A 19,449-nucleotide genomic window follows, 5' to 3' on the forward strand; every position below is an offset into this window, starting at 1 on the left:
TATCGGCTTATATATTGGTCTTGCTGATATTTCCGTCGACAACTAATATAAACTATCATATACCTCCTATTATATACCTAGAAGATGCAATACTAGAAGATGCAAGTGTTTGGTGTTCTCTGAATTTGTTTGATATCTTAAGGTGGTCAATAACCGATATCAAGCTGATTTTATTAATTAAATTAAAATGTAATTTAATTTAATTATTAATTAAAATATAAATTATATCGGCTAAATGTTGTTCCCCTGCTTTCCAAGATATTGACATTAGCCTTCAAACATACTAGTTGACCATTATTTTGCCAAGGCCGATATATCAGCTGATATTTGTCATTTTTCAAGTATCTTATTAATCTATTTTCAAATTATTTTAAATGTAATAAAAATTATTAAATATAAATAAATTATATCGGTTAAATATTGGTCATCAACCACCCTGCTTTTCAAGATATTGGCATCAGCTTTTGAACAGTCCTGTCCACCATTAATTCTGGAAAACACAAGACCAGGATTGCATTTTGTATAAGGGGGTATACTTTATTGGTTGACCGATATATTGCCAAGGCCGATATATCAGCTGATATTTGTCATTTTTCAAGGATCTGCTTTTTTAATCCACTTTCCAATTATTTTAAACATAATACAATTTGAATCAAATTATTAATTCAAATAAATTATATCAGTTAAATATCAGTCATCAACCACCCTGCTTTCCAAGATATTGGCATCAGCCTTAAAAACCCCAAATTGATTTAACACTAGTATAATTGGTGCTCTTTAAAGCACAAGCCTGAGAAGCTTTAGAAAAGCAGAGAGACTTTATTATTACACCTAAAGCAGGTTCCTGTCGGCCCCTTAACCCTTAATTTGAGCTTCTGGATCTGGCAACCATCAGGTCATGATTTGTCACCCTCTGGTGCTGTGTGCAGTCAGATGCTCACTTTATCCTCTTCTGAACCCCGTCAGGAGCTTTTCCGGAGTTTTCCAGAGTCCTCATACATCATGTCATGTGCTAAAGCGGAGAGAGATGCTCCGTTTGCTTAATGTGCTGCTCTTTGTCTACAGTAATCATGAAAAATGTCTGATGCTTTCAGTAGAAAAGTACTTTCTCTTCTTTGTAGTGCAGACTGGTTCCTTGAGTTTGTTGTAATGTTTTCCATGGTAGTGAAAATACGTTTGGGGTGTTTTGATTTTGCAGTAAAGAGCATCTGTTATGCAACTATTACCTAGTGTATGTTTTACTGTATTAAGAGGAGACTAAAGCGAATCCGGATCTCAGCGTTTGCAGATGAGAACAGCTCTCAGGTAAACAATAATCCTCCTTAGACACGTAAGTTATTGTTGTGGAGCGTCGCGTACACTGTTAAACCATACGTGACTCCAGCTGAGCTCTCACAGAGAGAAAATGAAAACAAAACTTCACTGCAGCAAACTATAAAAGCAACACTTCACGATTGTTTTGCCAACACAACGTGGCGTCTCTGTCGTCTAAACACTGTGACAGTAATGAATATTAATGAAGTTGCACAATAGAGCGCGCTGATTGGTTTGAACCAAGCCTTACTCATGCATTAATGCATCACACTTGTTCAGCTTCAAAAATTCGTTTCAAACCGGAAGTACGAATTTGCTTGAAATAACGCAAAAACAATTTCAACAATTAACAATCAACAATTTACACTTTTTAGTGAAATATAGGTGTCCTAATAGTGTTTTTAACAGTGTGGGACACATATACCACTGTCAACAGCTCAACACATGTGTTTTGGTGTTACCTGACCCTTTAAAGTCTAAGAGGCCATGGCAAAAGGAGACCCAGATACACAATTACAGAAATGTTTTTCCACCAGTCATAGGTTTACACTGATGTTTATATTACAATTTTACAAAATATCATTAAGGAACAAATGATTTCTTTGACAACTGGGAAGGAATATTTGAACCTATCCATTTACAGAATACTGATGGCCTGTTTTCCGAAATCCGAAAACGTGGTAAAAATCAGACGGAGGCTTTTCTTTTTTCTGGACGGCTTTTGTAAATTGTTGGATGGGTTTAGAGAAGTAAGCGAGTGGCCGGGTCAGTCTGTATAATTGGTTGGGTTTAGGGAAGGAGGAGGGTGGGTCAGTCGATTGGTCGGTCACCCAGTCAATCATTCAGTCGGTCGACAGTGACCTCTGGTGGGTTCATGCGCGAACTGCACTCGCGAGAGACATTTGAGATACGAAAAAGCGCACACAGCGGCCTCTCGCGGATTCGCAAAAACTGCAAAAATACATACCTCCCGCGACGTAATTCGCGGTCTCCAGAAACGTCCACGGGATTACGTTTTCAGAATGAGCCTGGGTTTAAAAAAATTCCTGAATCACAGAAGGGTGAATAATTTTGACTTCAGCTGTACATTCGTCTTCATCCTCTCAGTGTTTTGGCTCAGTGGGGTGCTCTCTGACAGCTTTATTACCTGTGTCTGTGTCCTGATTTCTCCGTCTCAGCCTGAAACACGCACGCTTTAAACTCAGGCCCAGATGAACTACACGATGAGCTGTCCTTCACATTTGTGTTGGCAGGCATGTGAAGGTTGCTTAATGTTGTTATTGGATGGAGAAAACGAAAGGTTAAGTCAACAAACTGAGAGGCAGAGGAGTGTGAAAGCATGGGATGTTGCAACATGATTGTGGTGGGGGTTTTGGGGGGTGAGTTGACTTTTTCTTCAGATTAACCTTAGTATTAGGACACGGCTGTAAATGTGTAATGATCACTGTTATATGTGACCCACTGCTCTAAATATCTAGATTTATCTGCTGTGTTTGAGGGTGCTTTCACATGGTTTGATTTATTTGGACAACAAACAATAGACACTGTGGAATTTTCACTTGTTTCACATGTTATCAGTCGGTGAAAGGGTTGTTATCTGGTATTTTTGCACAGCTTTCAGGAATACTCGATTCTGATTGGTCAGTTGTGCCTTGAGTTATTCCCGAATAACAACCGCTAAATAACACACTCATCTGGAAACTGAGAATAACCTTGACCCTCAGTGAATACTTTCACATCCAAATGCTTACCTCCACATTCTGTGTGTCTGCTTGTCTGTCACGCTGCTGTTTTAGTGTATACTCCGTCTGTTTTAATTTCTGTTGTGTTTATGACTGTTTGGCTCCATCTTGTATCTGAATAATGCGCAGGTTAGTGTATACTCCATCAGTTGTTTTTGTTTCTATCATCTTTGCGTTTAATTAAAGAATTAATAAACTATTACAGCTCAGAACAATGTTTTGTGTCAAGTAACTGGCAAGTAACTGTGTAATAAGCATATATTACCAAATGTTTTGTTTGTTTTTACAGAAAATGAAACTATTTTTGTAATAACAGGCAGAGATTGAGAAGTATGTCTCTCCACTGTAAGCCCCAGGTCACTAAAAACATCATAAAGACTTCAGTGTAAACTTGATGTGTTACAGTTGCTTTAAAGGCCTAAATTAAAACCATTTATTGTATAAAATGAGCATATCTCTTCACAAGACTTGAATTTAAGTGCTAATTTCATATTGATTTTACTACATGTGTACAATCGTTAAATGTATAATCGTTAATTAAACTAATTTTGACGTATCATTTCTCTATATCAGTAATAACATCTTTTCCCTTGTTTTCCCTCTTCAGCAGCAAGCCTATGTGTCCTCCAGCCAGCAGATGGCGCTGTCCAGTCCCAACAGTAGCAGCAGCAGTATTGCAGGAGAACAGCTCAGCAAAACCAACCTGTACATCCGCGGCCTTCATCCTGGCACCACTGACCAGGACTTGGTGAAGCTCTGCCAGCCGTAAGTCTCAGGATAATAATGTTCCTTTAATTTGCGATACGTCAGATTCGCTTCATTTGCAGTCAAATTTAATTCATTTGCACATCAAATTCACTTAATTTGCGCATCAAATTTTCTTTATTCGTGTGTCAAATTTGCTTCATTCATGCGTCAAATTCACTTCATTCGCATGTCAAATTTACTTCATTTGTGCGTCAAATTCGCGTAATTTGCGCATCAAATTTGTTTAATTTATTCGTCAAATTCACTTTATTTGCACGTCAAATTCGATTCATTTGGACATCAAATTTGATTCATTCGCCATTCAAATTCGATTTTTTTGCGCATCATATTTGCTTCATTCGTGCGTCAAATTTGCTTCATTAGCACATCAAATTAGATTTGTTCCCACGTCAAATTAACTTCATTAGCACGTCAAGAAATTGCTTCATTTGTGCGTCAAATTCGCTTCATTCATGCATTAAATTTGCTTTATTTGTGCGTCATATTCGCTTCATTCGTGCGTCACATTCGCTTCATTCGTGCATTAAATTCGCTTTATTTGTACGTCAAATTCGCTTCATACGTCTAATTCACTTCATTCATGCATTAATTTCGCTTCATTTGTGCGTCAAATTCGCTTCATTCGTGCGTCAAATTCGCTTCATTTGTACATCAAATTCGCTTTATTCGTCAAATTCGCTTCATTCATGCATTAAATTCGCTTTATTTGTGCGTCAAATTCGCTTCATTCGTACGTCAAATTCACTTCATTCATGCATTAAATTCGCTTCATTTGTGCGTCAAATTCGCTTCATTCATGCGTCAAATTCGCTTTATTTGTACGTCAAATTTGCTTCGTACGTCAAATTCACTTCATTCATGCATTAAATTCGCTTCATTTGTACGTCAAATTCGCTTTGTACGTCAAATTCACTTCATGCATTAAATTCGCTTCATTTGTGCGTCAAATTCGCTTCATTCATGCGTCAAATTCGCTTCATTTGTACGTCAAATTTGCTTCATGCGTCAAATTGGCTTCATTCATGCATTAAATTAGCTTCATTTGTACGTCAAATTCGCTTCATTCGTGCATCAAATTCGCTTCATTCGTGCGTCAAATTCGCTTCATTCGTGCGTCAAATTCGCTTCATTCATGCATTAAATTCGCTTCATTTGTGTCAAATTCGCTTCATTCATGCATTAAATTCGCTTCATTTGTGTCAAATTCGCTTCATTCGTGCATTAAATCCGATTCGTTTGTGCTTCAAATTCGCTTCATTCGTGCATTAAATTCTCATCATTTGTGCATCAAAGTCTCATTAGTAAACCCTAGTTAGTGCACTAAAATCAACCGATTTATTTCAGATTCCATGTTAATATTAGTTTTAAAAAATACTACATTTTATCAGTTATTTTCTCCATTTAATAACACGATTAAGGCTTGTCAATCAGATTGTAACTACGATTTTAATGAGTTAAAACATCATTATACACATTTATAATGGCCTTACAACAATCATGTTTATGATGGATATATGACAAGTTCAGATGTGTTTGAAGTGTGAAGTTTTCATGACAAAGACAAAAGCAGGTAGGGAAGTATTTGTTTATGTCAAGTTGTCATAAAAAACAAGATCATCTTTGCACTTAAAATGACATAACAGACTGAATGACACTTAATAACACTTGTCATAAGCATGCATAAACTCTCAAATGTGTCACATCCTGATTATAAAGGTTTCATGACAGTCTTATGAACACCTCTTCAAGTAAAGTGTTTCAGAATCATCAGCAGACCCATTGCTTCGATCATTTGATCTGTAAAGTTGACCGGACACAAGCACACATAAGCACACTGAGTCTGTCTGCTTGATAATGTGTGTACAGTCTGCAGCATGGTTTGTTTTGTTGCGCATACGACAGTCGGCTCCGAGGTTTGAACTGGAGCCATTTGCGGTTGAAAAGAGGAAACATGAGGGTGAATTCAGGAGACATTAATCAAACAGGAGCAGCAGAAAGGAAATGCTTCATTTTCTTGACCTGGAATGACTTGTGATGAAGAAATGAGAGAATTTATTTCGGTCTGTGATTAAAATTAAATTCAGTGTGCGAGTGTTTATACTGTCTGAATTATTAGCCACCCTGTATGTTTTTCCTCCAATTTCTGTTTAACAGAGCAGATTTCTTCAGCACATTTATAAACATAATAGTTAAAATAACTGATTTATTGATGACAGTAAATAATAATAGACTAAATATTCTTCAAGACACTAGTATTCAGCTTAAAGTAGGGTATTATTTTAAACAGTATGTTCTGAACATCTGATTTCACCTCAGTGATTATGTTCTTTAAATATATTAAGGATGATTATTTTAATGTTGATGAGGGACAATTTCAAAGAAAATATCTTAAAATTAAAAAGGAAACCTAAACTTGACAACAGAAGATCCTATTATTGTCATAGCAAATGCCTTTAAATAATGCAGCTTGTAGTTTACAGCAAGCATCAAGTGTTCATTGAGATTGTGTTGTCTGTCATGTTTAGTTTGTCTTTTCGGGGGCTTTTTCGTGTAAGGCACGGCTTTCGAAAACGATGACATGAAACTCATTAAGGTTAATGAAACTTGTAAAGGTTAATTAGGGTAAAGTTAGGGTAATTAGGCAAGTCATTGTATAACAGTGGTTTGTTCTGCTTAAGGGGGTTAATAATATTGACCTTAAAATGCCTTTAAAACAATTAAAAACTGCTTTCATTCTAGCCAAAATAAAACAAACAAGACTTTCTCCAGAAGATAAAATATTAGAGGAAATACTGTAAAAAAATTTCCTGAATCTGTTAAACATCATCTGGGAAATAATTAAATGAGAGTGATTGACCTAATATGTTTATATATTTAATGGAAGTTTAGTAGCAGTAATTTAGCTCTACATCATTGTTATTGTAACAATGTACTGAAGACAATCCGCTTGTTAAGTGTGACGTCACGCGAAGCGGCTTCCGGGTCCAAGCGCTCTATTCAACTGAATGGGGAGACTCATGAAATGGCAATAATAAACGTTTACAAAGCGATTTAAGGCTTTCAAAAATCACGATCGCAGTATATATGTCCATGCCTAATATCCGATGACCAGAAAGTGATTATTTTTTTATAAATTGTTAAATTTTTGGTATTTGTTATGCAGCAAGCCCAGAGATTGTTGTGTACACTATGATTCTATATAAAATTAACTTTAATGTGTGATAGGAATAAAACATGATCATAAACGAATGATTTCTCCGCTCAAATGAATGGCGGCTTAGACCCGGAAACAGTATACATACGTCACCAACACGTCACCACTTAACAAGCGGATACTGTACTTAACTGTACTGTACTATAATAATAGTTTGTCAGTAAAATCTTGTCAGTCTTATTTGATCACATAAAAGACTCACAACTGCCCAAAATCCTTTAAACCAATAGATTTCATTCATTTCTGGGTTTTTAAAAATCAACTTTAGTATAAAATGCAATAGGATCCCATTCATTCATTCATTCATTTTCTTTTCAGCTTAACCCCTTTATTAATCAGGGGTCGCCACAGCAGAATGAACCGCCAATACGACGAGACTTTATTTCAGATGTTATAATATAATTGACATAATTGACTCTTGTTCTGTTGAATTATTGGAAAATTAAGCACAACTGAATGGTCATGCGTTTTAACAGTTATCTAAAAGATCCATATTCGTTATTATATATTGATCTTTATTTATTTATTTTTTTCATTTATTTAATTTCAAAGGGAATGTTCACCCAAAAATGAAAATTTTCCTATTAATTGACCATGCAGAGAGTGGGCAGTAAAAATGTCTATTATAAACTTTGAACATCAGCAAATGTCTATTTATTTAGCTAAAAATCTTCTTAAAGGGATGGTTCACCCAAAAAAATCAACGTTTCCTTTCAATTTACACCCCCACAGGTCATCCAAGATGTGTTTTTTTCCTTCAGTAGAATATTAAGGATGATTTTTGTGTTGAATCTGTGGTCCTTGGTGATTTATAAAATAAATGCAGGCTCATTGTAGATACATACCCGTATATACATTTCTGGAGAGCGCGAATTATGTACCCAGAGGTGCATTTCTGGCTGCAGAATTACCAGCTTGCCCAGTGACTTGCTGAGTACGCTGATGGACTTGGGATGTGGAGTAGGGTTGACCGCGAAAACAAGCTTCAAGTCCAGCGAATAACAGTTCCAGAAAGCAGGTAAAAATACAATAAATAAATAAATAATTTAATAAACAACAGGCTGAAAACATGGTGAAATTAGGGGGTCACAGCGACTTGTCTTTTTCTATATTTCTTTTGAAAACACTATTGGTTGGGTTTAGGGAAGGCGGTGTGTGGGTGGGTCAGTCGACAGCAAGCTGGCCTTGTTGGCTAAAGTGTATATTGGGCCCTCTGGTGAATTTATGCAAGAAGAGGACGCGCAAGGGATTTTGTGATCATCAAAAAGCGTGTACAGCACCCTCTGGTGGATTTGTAGAAACAAAAACTGCAAGCAGACGTACTCCCGGTTACGTATTTCACTGTCCCCAGAAATGTAGACCTGGGTACACTTCAGCCAACAGGGCCAGCTTGTTGTCGACTGACTGACTGACTGACTGACCCACGACCCCGTCTCTGAACCCAACCGATAGTGTTTTCAAAAGCAATCTGGAAAAAGAAAAGCTGTCGCAGCCGCGTGATTTCACCATGTTTTCAGCCTGTTGTTAATTTATTTATTGTTCACTTTTGTTTTACCTGGTTTCTGGAACCGTTCTTCGATGCACTTGAAACCTGTCATTGCAGTCAACTCCGCTCCGTCTTTCAAGTTCATCGGTGTACGCGGCGAGCTATTGGGCAAACTGATTACACCGGAAAAGCTGTCCACATGGAGGTAAGCGGTCGGTTGTAGCAAGTAAAGGAACAGAAGCCGTCGGAGGCATCATATCAGCCCGTAGGGATTTTTTTACAGACAAAATGCAGCCAGACGTACCTCTGGGTACATATTTCGCGCTCTCTATAAATGTAGACAGGGGTACGTATTTACAATGAGCCTGTGTTGTTTGAATGCATTTATTTTAAATCTACTCCTTCACTGCTAATAAAAGACTCACCACAAGTTCAGTGAAACATCTTCTTTAATGATCTATTGAAGACAAAAGGACATCTTGGATGACCTGTGGGTGAGTCAATGAACAGAAAATGTTTATTTTTGGGTGAACTATCTCTTTAACTTTGCAAGTCAAAGCTAATCCTGCGGAACATGAGTGTTTGGGCTTTGATTACTGGGTAAGTAAGTCAGTAAATGGTGTAAATTGTGAGATTTGTGAAGGCTGAGAACTGGTTTGTCTTCTGCAAGTCAGGACGGCTCTTGTTTGGAGGCTGTCATTAATGTTTAAACAGACACATTCTTCAGTTCAGTTCAGATGTGGGACAGAGAGCTGCTGAAATGCTGATTCTGCGAAAGAAAACTCAAACACTTCTGAGAGAAAAACCTGCACATCTAATGCCAATTTTCCACAAACATCAGCGCTGCCATATTTAGGCTATGGAAACATTCAGATGACAGTCGCCTGTTTCATAATCCTGCAGTGAACACTGTGTATTTTCACAGATAGTACTCAATGTGTTTTTGTATGCAGATTGTGCTTAAGGAGGGAAATTACTTTGTGGATCAATAATCTGGTTAAATGCAAATTAATTTAGAAAACAAGCAAGCAAGTTTTCAGATTACACTGGTGTCCAGTTTATAATAATTAACTTTTTTAACAAAAAAAACTTTTATTTCTGTTTATTTAGGTTAAAAATATTATTATTTATTTATTTATTATAATAATAATTATTATTTATTATTATCGTTATTATTATTGTTTATTTTAATATTATTATTATTATTTTATTATTTATTCATTTATTATTATTATTGTTTTTATTATTATTACCTATTTATTTAATTGATTATTAAATAATAATAATAATTATTATTTATTTTATTATTATTATTTAATTATTATTTATTCATTTATTATTATTTTTATTATTGTAATTATTATTATTACTTATTTATTGAATTAATTGTTGAATTATTTATTTTAATTTTCATTATTATTTATTTTTTTTAAATAATATTTTTATTAATTTAATTTAAGAATATTTTTTATTGTTTATTTATTTGTTTATTTATTTCCCAGATGCTGTTTAACAGAGCAAGGACATTTTCACAGTATTTTCTATTATATTTGTCTTCTTTTAGTTTGGCTGAATAAAAACGTGTATTTTTATTTATTTATTCATTTATTTATTTTATTTTTTACATTTTTAAAACAATTTAAAGTCAATATTATTAGAAATAATAATAATAATAGTTATAATAATAATAATAATAATAATAATAATAATAATAATATTTAAGAAATAATAAAATCCCATTAAGAAATAATTTTACAGGAATACAGGTGATAGTACAGTCACTGCTTTAATTCGTGTTTTGTTAATTGCTTCTAAAGAAGTTTAACTCAAAATTTAGAATAAAAAAAAAACTACACGCACGCACGCACGCATGCACGCACACACAGACAGACAGACACCCATTGATACTCACACAAACACAGTCAGACAAGCAGGTGTGGTGTAGAAAAACCCAGAACAAATAGTTTTTGTCTTCAGGCGCCTCAATTTGAACATAAAACAGCAGCATTGAGTCTGATTACACATTCACCGTCTGTGTCTGTGTGTGTCTGTGTGTGTGTGTGTGTGTGTGTTTGTGTGTGTGTTTACTTGAGTAAATGCTGTAGAAATGACTCATGTTGGATTAACTGCTAGTCTTGTGTAAGTTCTGACACTTGCTGTACTCCTGTGAAGCAGAGCCAAAAACACGCTGCCTGCCAAACACCAGTGACTTCACAGTATAAAACAAATGATTACAGACGTGTTTAAAAATATAATAAAAACATTGTGATAAAAATATACATTTAATAAACACAGTATAAATGAGCGCACCCCTTTTAGAAAATGAATATGTTTAAATCCATTTTTTTGTGAATAAAGCCAATGATTTTTCTGTTCATTCATCATTTTCCTTCGGCTTAGTCTCTATTTCAGAGGTCGTCACAGCGGAATGAACCGCCAACTATTCCAGCATGTGTTTTACGCAGTGGATGCCCTCCCAGCTGCAACCCAGTACTGGGAAACACCCATACACACTCATTCACACACACTCATATACTACGGCCAATTTAGTTAATCAATTCCACTATAGTAAACCCACGCCAACACAGGGAGAACATGCAAACTCCACACAGAAATGCCAACTAACCCAGCTGAGACTCGAAACAGCAATCCTCTTGCTGTGAGGCCACAGTGCTAACCACTGAGCCACCGTGCCGCCCTGAATCAAAAAATAAAAATGATTAAAAACAGATTTTAAAGGGCTGAGAATTAAAAGAAAGTCCTAACAGTGCCATCACTATTACAGCAGTCCTCACTGTTTACCTCTGTTTCACAGCGTATGTGGCGCTGACTGACGTTTAACAGAGTTTTTTGTGTTTTGTAGGTATGGAAAGATCGTGTCCACCAAGGCCATTCTGGATAAAACTACCAACAAATGCAAAGGTGAGAAACTGCACATCAATACGTTCTCAGAGGATTGATTTGCAGTTTACAGTGTTTGACCGCGATGTGCGGACGTCTGTCTATTTTGGCAATTTAGGGCGCTTTCACACCTGCCTCATTTAGTTTGATTGAATCACACTAGAGTTTGTTTTCCCTTTCGGTTGGTTCGGGCAGGTGAGAATGCAGCAATCGTACTCGAGTGCGCACCAAAAGCGGATTAAATAAGCGTACCGAGACCTGCTTGAAAAGGTGGTCTCGGTATGCTTTCAAACGAACCCTGGAGAGGTTTGTTTATGGTGAGAATATGATCCGTACTAAAACAGGTCCAACTGTGGTACTGCACCTTTTGGACTAATCCAGCTGCCGTAGGCCGATGCGCTGTGCATTATGGGATATGGAGGAAAAATATTTGTTGACAGCGCTTTACCAACAGAGAGAGAGAGGGGGGAAAACATTACCTGATGTTGGTAATATTTCCGCAAGATGAGCATGTCGCAGTTTAGCTAAATTAATTCACGCCTCCTCCTGAAGTGATGAGCGATGCATTAAACACTGTTTTCCTGCCGGGCTTCATTCTCGAAATGTATAGTTTGTCTAAAGCAGGGATGCAATCAGTCGTCCTTGCAGAGTAAAAACGACATTTTGTGTCTGCCGGTTTTGTGTTCCTGCTGGAGTTCATTGGCATTTTCCCGCACGTGAATTCTGACCAATCAATAAGCAGTTTAGGAAATATGTTCAACAACATCTGGCCAATGAGAGATGTGGATTTTGTCAGATGACTGCATTTTGGTTTGTTTCAACTGGTTTGGACCAAAGCCAGCAGTGTGGTGTGAAAACGACCCAAAGACGGCAGAAGATGCAACAATGATCATTTATTACCCTTGGTCGGGACCAAATGAAGCGAACTACAGATGTGAAAGCACCCTTACTTTCATGTTCGTCACCTGGCAACAGCCGTACACACAACAGCTGCTTGATGACGCAAGCGTACCGGGGTTCAGAAGGAAGAAGACAGTGTAAACACAAACCAACCGAGAAGGTGGTATGGGGGGAAATCGAAATTGGGGTACGGTCCAGGCAATTGAACCAAGTGTGAAAGCACCCTTAACTAGCTTAACTAGGTTAATTAGGGTAAAAATAGGGTAATTAGGCAAGTCATTGTAAAATTGTTCTGGAGGCAATCCAAAACTAATATAGCTTAAGGGGGCTAATAATATTGACCTTAAAATAATCAAAAACTGCTTTTATTCTAGCCGAAATACAACGCATAAGACTTTCTCTAGAAGAAAACATATTATAGGAAATACTGAGAAAAATTCCTGCATCTGTTCAACATCATTTGGGAAATATTTGAAATATTATAATAATTTAGACTTTAACTGCATGTATTTGAGCTTAAAAGTACTCATGTTTGAATATTTATGCTTGTGTGTGTTTGTGTGTGTGTTTAGGTTATGGCTTTGTGGATTTCGACAGTCCTGCAGCAGCACAGAAGGCCGTGACCGCGCTGAAGTCCACCGGTGTTCAAGCTCAAATGGCCAAAGTAAGAGAACATATTAGAGAAATACACAACCATTTGGAAGCATTGAGGATAAAATCAGTGCCCTGGCCAAGTCTGCGTGCAGGTTTTGCTGTCACAAATCCACTAGAGGACGCCGTGTACAATTCTCACAATCTCAATGTTGATTTGGCGTGTGTGTAGATCGTCTTGACCATGTCTACCTGCCTAAATGCATTGAGCTGCTGCCATGTGATTGGCTGATTAGAAATATGCACTAACCAGCAGTTGGACAGGTGTACCTAATAAAGTGGCCGGTGAGTGTGTATCGTTTTTGCGTTGTTTAAATCCAATTTGTTTTTATGGTTTAAAAATTTTTTTGAAGCAAAGTCATGACAATGAGGTCATTGCATAAATTTCAGCGTGGTGATTGGCCAGCAGTACAGTGATGTCACTGAGTTTCAGCGTGTCTGTGCTTTAATTCATGAGTAAGAGCTGGTTCGAACCAGTCAGGTGTTTTTACGCCCTTAATGAATCTCCATATTTTAATGCAAGCCCTTCCCTCTTTCGCCACTCGACAATTTCACCTAAACAAAGCTGGACTCACCCACTTTCCTGACTTTTTTTTTTATAATTGTTTTTTAGGGGTTTTCACCTTTATTGATAGGACTGTGGAGATGTAGAGACAGGAAAGTGTGGGGAGCAGAGATAAGGGAAGGATCAGCAAAGGAACTCGAGACGGGAATCGAACTCAGGTCACTGCGAGCACTTCGGTGCTATGTGTCGACGCACTAACCACTAGGCTATTGGCGCCGACTCCTTTTTTTAAACTAGAGGTGTAAAAAAACCCTGCTGAGACAAGGGGGGTTTCATTACTCTTTAAAGAACCTCTGTCATGGGTTTTTACCTTCCATGTAGTGTGTAACACGATTTAAATGCATTTCTGAGCTTGCGATTTCCTATACACACACACACACACACACACACACACACACACAGAAACTTTGTGTATACCCTGTGATAAGATTGTGACCCATATTTGACTGGACAGAGGTGTGTGTGAGTGTGTGTGTTGGCGTTCTGAGTCTTTTCTCTGGCGTGTTTCGTGTCATTGTTTGCCGTTCCTCTGCTGTGTGAGTATCAGTCGATCTGTTGTTTTGTCTTTTGAAGTCGATCCTCTTTGTTTCCCAGAATCCTCTTTGTCCGACACACAGGCAGTGTGTGAGGATCATATGCAAACACACACTTTAAACACACACAGACACGCACACACACAGTGAAACTGAGAAATGCAGGATATACATCCTTAGTGAACTACTGAACTTTACACTGAAAGAGCAAACGGAGGCCTTTGTATGCTTTAGATATATCTGAACTACAGTAGAGGAGAATAAACGTAAAACTACTTCTTTTTTATTAAACAGTCATTTATTGAGGCGACGCAGTGGGTAGCACGTTTGCCTCACAGCAAGAAGGTCGCTGGTTCGATCCTCGGCTCAGTTGGCGTTTCTGTGTGGAGTTTGCATGTTCTCCCTGTGTTCGCGTGGGTTTCCTCCGGGTGCTCCGGTTTCCCCCACAGTCCAAACACATGCGGTACGGGTGATTTGGGTAGACTAAATTGTTCGTAGTGTGTGTGTGTGTATGTGTGGATGTTTCCCAGAGATGGGTTGCGGCTGGAAGGGCATCCGCTGCGTAAAAACTTGCTGGATAAGTTGGCGGTTCATTCTGCTGTGGCGACCCCAAATTAATAAAGGGACTAAGCCGACAAGAAAATGAATGTATGAGTCATTTATTGAACAGATTATGGCTTCACTTCTAATTTAAGGTCACACTTTATTTCAATATACAATTTATTTCATTAACAAACCTTTAACTGAGACTTTGCGCTCAGTGAACTCCTCATTATCTGCTTATTAGTGAGGCAGGAGCTGGGTTTAGGCATTGGGTGGGATTAGGAATGGAAAATAAGATCATACTTAATTAGTGCTAATAAACAGCAAATTACTTAATGATGGGCAGGTAATTATTCAGTAGTAAACGATATGAATTTTTACTTTATCTAAAGTGTTACCGAATGTAATTATAATTGCATCCTCCTGAAGAATAAGAAGTCTATTTAGGAGCGCTGTTATTTGCACGTTACTGTGATGGTGAAGTGCACAGAAGCAGAACCCAAACTAGTACGTCCACTTACTGTTTGCTTTTTAAAATAATAATTAACACTGCACTAAAAATATGTATTTAAACATGTGACAAAATGTAAAATCAAATGGATAGGCTGAAAGATAAAGATTGCTAACATGTTTTATTCCTTACATTTGGATGTCGCCATGACACTGAAGTTAAGATTGTCCTGTTTCCCCATGTTTTGACCTACATCAAATTGAAACAGTCCTGAAATGAGGAAATAATGGAGGGCGGTGCATGGTTTCGTTCTTCAGGGACTGATTGGATTGTTGAAAAATGGGCGTAGCTAACAAAATAAAAGAAGATTGATGAATAGATAAAGGCAGCAGAAAAAGACATACGCCCTGATAGCCCCACCCTAAAGCACTGATAGCCCCACCCTAAAGCACTGATAGCCCCACCCTAAAGCACTGATAGCCCCACCCTAAAGGATTGATAGCCACACCCTAAAGGACTGATAACCACACCCTAATAGACTGATAGCTCCACCCAAAAAGACTAATAGCTCCGCCCTAAAGGCCTGATAGGCATTCCCTAAAGGTCTGATTGCCCACTTTAAAGGACTCATAGCCCTGCCCAAAATGACTAATAGCTCTGTCTTAAAGGACTGATAGTACCACCCTAAATGACTGATAGCCCCGCCCTAAATGACTTAAAGCCCCACCCTAAATTACTGATAGTCCCACCTTAAATGACTGATTGCCCCACCCTATATTACTGATAGTCCCACCCTAAATTACTGATATCCCGCCCTAATTTACTGATAGCCCCACCCTATATTACTGATAGGCCTGCCCTAAATCACTGATAGCCCCGCCCTAAATTACTGATAGCCACAGATTAAATTACTGATAGCCACAGATTAAATTACTGATAGCCCCGCCCTAAATCACTGATAGCCCCGCCCTAAATTACTGATAGCCACAGATTAAATTACTGATAGCCCCACCCTAAATCACTGATAGCCCCGCCCTAAATGACTGATAGCCACAGATTAAATTACTGATAGCCCCGCCCTAAATCACTGATAGCCCCGCCCTAAATTACTGATAGCCACAGATTCAATTACTGATAGCCCCGCCCTAAATCACTGATAGCCCCGCCCTAAATTACTGATAGCCACAGATTAAATTACTGATAGCCCCACCCTAAATCACTGATAGCCCCGCCCTAAATGACTGATAGCCACAGATTAAATTACTGATAGCCCCGCCCTAAATCACTGATAGCCCCGCCCTAAATTACTGATAGCCACAGATTAAATTACTGAAAGCCCCACCCTAAAGGCATTCCTGAGCTGAACTTGCTGTGTGTGTGTGTCCAGCAACAGGAGCAGGATCCCACAAACCTGTACATCTCCAATCTGCCGGTGTCGATGGACGAGCAGGAGCTGGAGGCCATGCTGAAGTCTTTTGGCCAGGTGATCTCCACACGCATCCTGCGAGACGCTAACGGCACCAGCAGAGGAGTGGGCTTCGCCAGGTACTAAACAACACACACACACACACACACACACACACACACACACATCCCGCTGGAGTTTAATTTGCTATCAAAGAATTTTCCACAGCCACATGTCTGTGTTTGTGAATGTGTGTGTACCACAGGATGGAGTCCACAGAGAAATGTGAAGCTATTATTCAGCATTTTAATGGAAAATATATCAAAACCCCACCAGGAGATCCAGGTAGATCATCTAAATGTGTTTAATTATTGTATAGAGAATTGATGAGAACATGAATACATATCTAAAAATAAATAAATAAATAAATAAATGACTTTAGTGCCTACAGAACCGCTGCTATGCAAGTTTGCAGATGGAGGACAGAAGAAGCGACAGAATCAGAACAAATACCTGCAGAATGGACGATCCTGGACTAGAGACGCTGATACGGTATCTGTGTTTTAATACCCTGTATATGTGTTGCACACCCTGTATATTTAACATTGACTCATATTTAAAGGTGCTGTATGTTAGTTTTGACTCTTCTAATGAATAAAAATACTATAATAGGTTTGCAGATATTTAAGAAACATGATAAGTGAATCTAAAAAGCAATGCTGAAGTCAGATATTCTGTATTGAACATGTGCGTTACGTGTCAGCATTACAGCCGGTCTTTGTTTTGGTTCTTTTAACCTGCCCAATGCCAGGTTAGCCAATTAAATTTCAGCACCACGGGTTGCCTTGGCTTTCCCAGTAATGGGTTGCAGCTAAAAGGACATCCACTGTGTAAAACATATTCTGGATTGAATAAGTTGACATAAGTTGGCGGTTCATTCTGTTGTGTGACTCTGAAATGAGACGCTGATTCAGAGTTCCACATGAGGTTATTAATGAGCAAATTATATATATATATTCATTCATTTTCTTGTCTGCTTAGTCCCTTTATTAATTCGGGGTCGCCACAGCGGAATGAACCACCAAGTTATCCAGCAAGTTTTTACGCAGCGGATGCCCTTCCAGCTGCAACCCATCTCTGGGAAACATCCACTCACACACACACTCATACACTACGGACAATTTAGCCTACCCAATTCACCTGTACCGCATGTGTTTGGACTGCGGGGGAAACCGGAGCACCCGGAGGAAACCCACGCGAACGCAGGGAGAACATGCAAACTCCACACAGAAACGCTGAGGTTCAACCAGCGACCTTCTTGCTGTGAGGCGACAGCACTACCTACTGCGCCACTGCGTCGCCCTATATAAATATTACGAGCGTAAACATTAGGTGAGCAGGTTACATTGTAACTCCGTGACCTAACAACACACTTGTAACGCTCGTCTTTAAATCAGCGGGATACACAAGATTAAAAATAAAAATGGTTCAATTCTCTAGTTCCTCCCTGCTGAATAATCCAGCTTAAACCAGTCTAGGCTGGTTGGCTGGTTTTAGCTGGTCGACCAGCCTGGTTTTAGAGGGGTTTTGGCCACTTCCAGGCTGGTTTCCAGCCATTTCCAGCCTGGTCTTAGCTGGTCAGACTGGAAAATGACCAGCCAAATCCAGCTAAAACCAGCTTGACCAGCCTGATGTAAGCTGGACATAGCTGGTTTTGGCTGGACTCCCAGCTTGGCTTGGCTGGTCAAGCTGGTTTTAGCTGGTCATCTCCCAGCCTGACCAGCTAAGACCAGGCTGGAAATGGCTAGAAACCAGCCTGGAAGTGGCCAAAACCCCTCTAAAACCAGCCTGGTCGACCAGCTAAAACCAGCCAACCAGCTTAGGCTGGTTTAAGCTGGATTTTTCAGCAGGGCTGTTTTCAATTTGATCATGGATTGATGAGAGAATCTTTTTATATATTTAATTTACAAAGCTCTCTGAAAATGTCCTTACAATCAAACATAAACACAAGCAACAATAATAAATTAACACAATACATGAAAGGTGAATCCCGTGTGTGTGTGAGGGTGTGTGTGTATGTATGTGTGTGCAAAGTCCAAAGTCCGTGGATGTGTGTGCGTGCAAAATGGATTGCTCTCACCAAAAAGTTCCGGATAAAAAAACCAAAAAAATCCGGATAACTCGTACCATGTATAGTTGCTGCATGATAGTCTTTATAATGCAGTTCTGCAAGCCTAAGGCCCCATTCACACGGGGCGTCAGCGTCAACGCTTCCCATTCACTTTGAATGGGTGACGTCAGGCGTTGCCGAACTGCATTGTGGATCTGTCGGCGCCGCTTCACAGCCGTTGCTCGCTGCAGGAGTTGGGATTTGCTCAACTTTTTAAGCGCTGACGGAAGCATCAGCCAATCAGATCGCTGTATGCAAATACACCAGCTCAGAAAGTGGCCTATTGCTGACTAGTTTCATTGGCTGACGCTGCTATGATGATCGCATCAGCCCCAACTTCAGACACGCCCTCTGTCAAGCGATGAAGCTGAAGCCCTGTGTGAATGGGGCCTAATGAGTCCAAAAAGAGAAAATCCACGATAACTATTGTCCTTAGCACACACACACACACACACACAAAAAAAGGTAGATTTGGCAACCTGCTACTCCATGTGCTTTTCCGGCTTCTTCAGATGTCCCACTGAGCAGTGTCCATGTGCTCTCTATCTCTCCCTTGTGGTGTGTATGATATGTAAATATGTGTGCATATAGAAACACCGCAGCAGTTAGAAGACGAAATATAATACAGAAACATTCACCACACCTCATCACTTCAAAACATCTGCATCTTCATTCAATGTATTTTTAGTTTAACATTGTGAGACTGATGCACTGTAAAATAAGAATTCTTTCCTTCTTCAGGGAGGAATGACGCTCACATACGACCCGACAGCTTTACAGAATGGGTGAGTGCAGAAAAACAGCAC

At 38.8% G+C, this 19,449-nt stretch overlaps 1 protein-coding gene across 3 annotated transcripts in view; it reads left to right on the forward strand.

The window, feature by feature from the left end:
• rbms2a (RNA binding motif, single stranded interacting protein 2a) overlaps nt 1-19,449 on the forward strand; it is a 37,668-nt gene that overhangs the window by 11,809 nt on the left and 6,410 nt on the right. The window contains exons 2-8 of one of the 3 annotated variants that reach the window (XR_012386916.1): nt 3,664-3,821; nt 11,388-11,446; nt 12,898-12,989; nt 16,456-16,613; nt 16,739-16,818; nt 16,916-17,773; nt 17,809-19,428. Coding sequence is in view for 2 of the 3 variants with exons in the window: in XM_073916224.1 (XP_073772325.1) it covers nt 3,664-3,821; nt 11,388-11,446; nt 12,898-12,989; nt 16,456-16,613; nt 16,739-16,818; nt 16,916-17,025; nt 19,385-19,428 (701 nt within the window). In the remaining variant the exon portion in view is untranslated. The remainder of the gene's footprint in view (nt 1-3,663; nt 3,822-11,387; nt 11,447-12,897; nt 12,990-16,455; nt 16,614-16,738; nt 16,819-16,915; nt 17,774-17,808; nt 19,429-19,449) is intronic. The other 2 variants (XM_073916224.1, XM_073916225.1) reach the window with 2 other exon arrangements.

Source organism: Danio rerio, chromosome 11 (assembly GCF_049306965.1).
Source record: "Danio rerio strain Tuebingen ecotype United States chromosome 11, GRCz12tu, whole genome shotgun sequence".
In the NCBI taxonomy this organism is placed as follows: domain Eukaryota; kingdom Metazoa; phylum Chordata; class Actinopteri; order Cypriniformes; family Danionidae; genus Danio; species Danio rerio.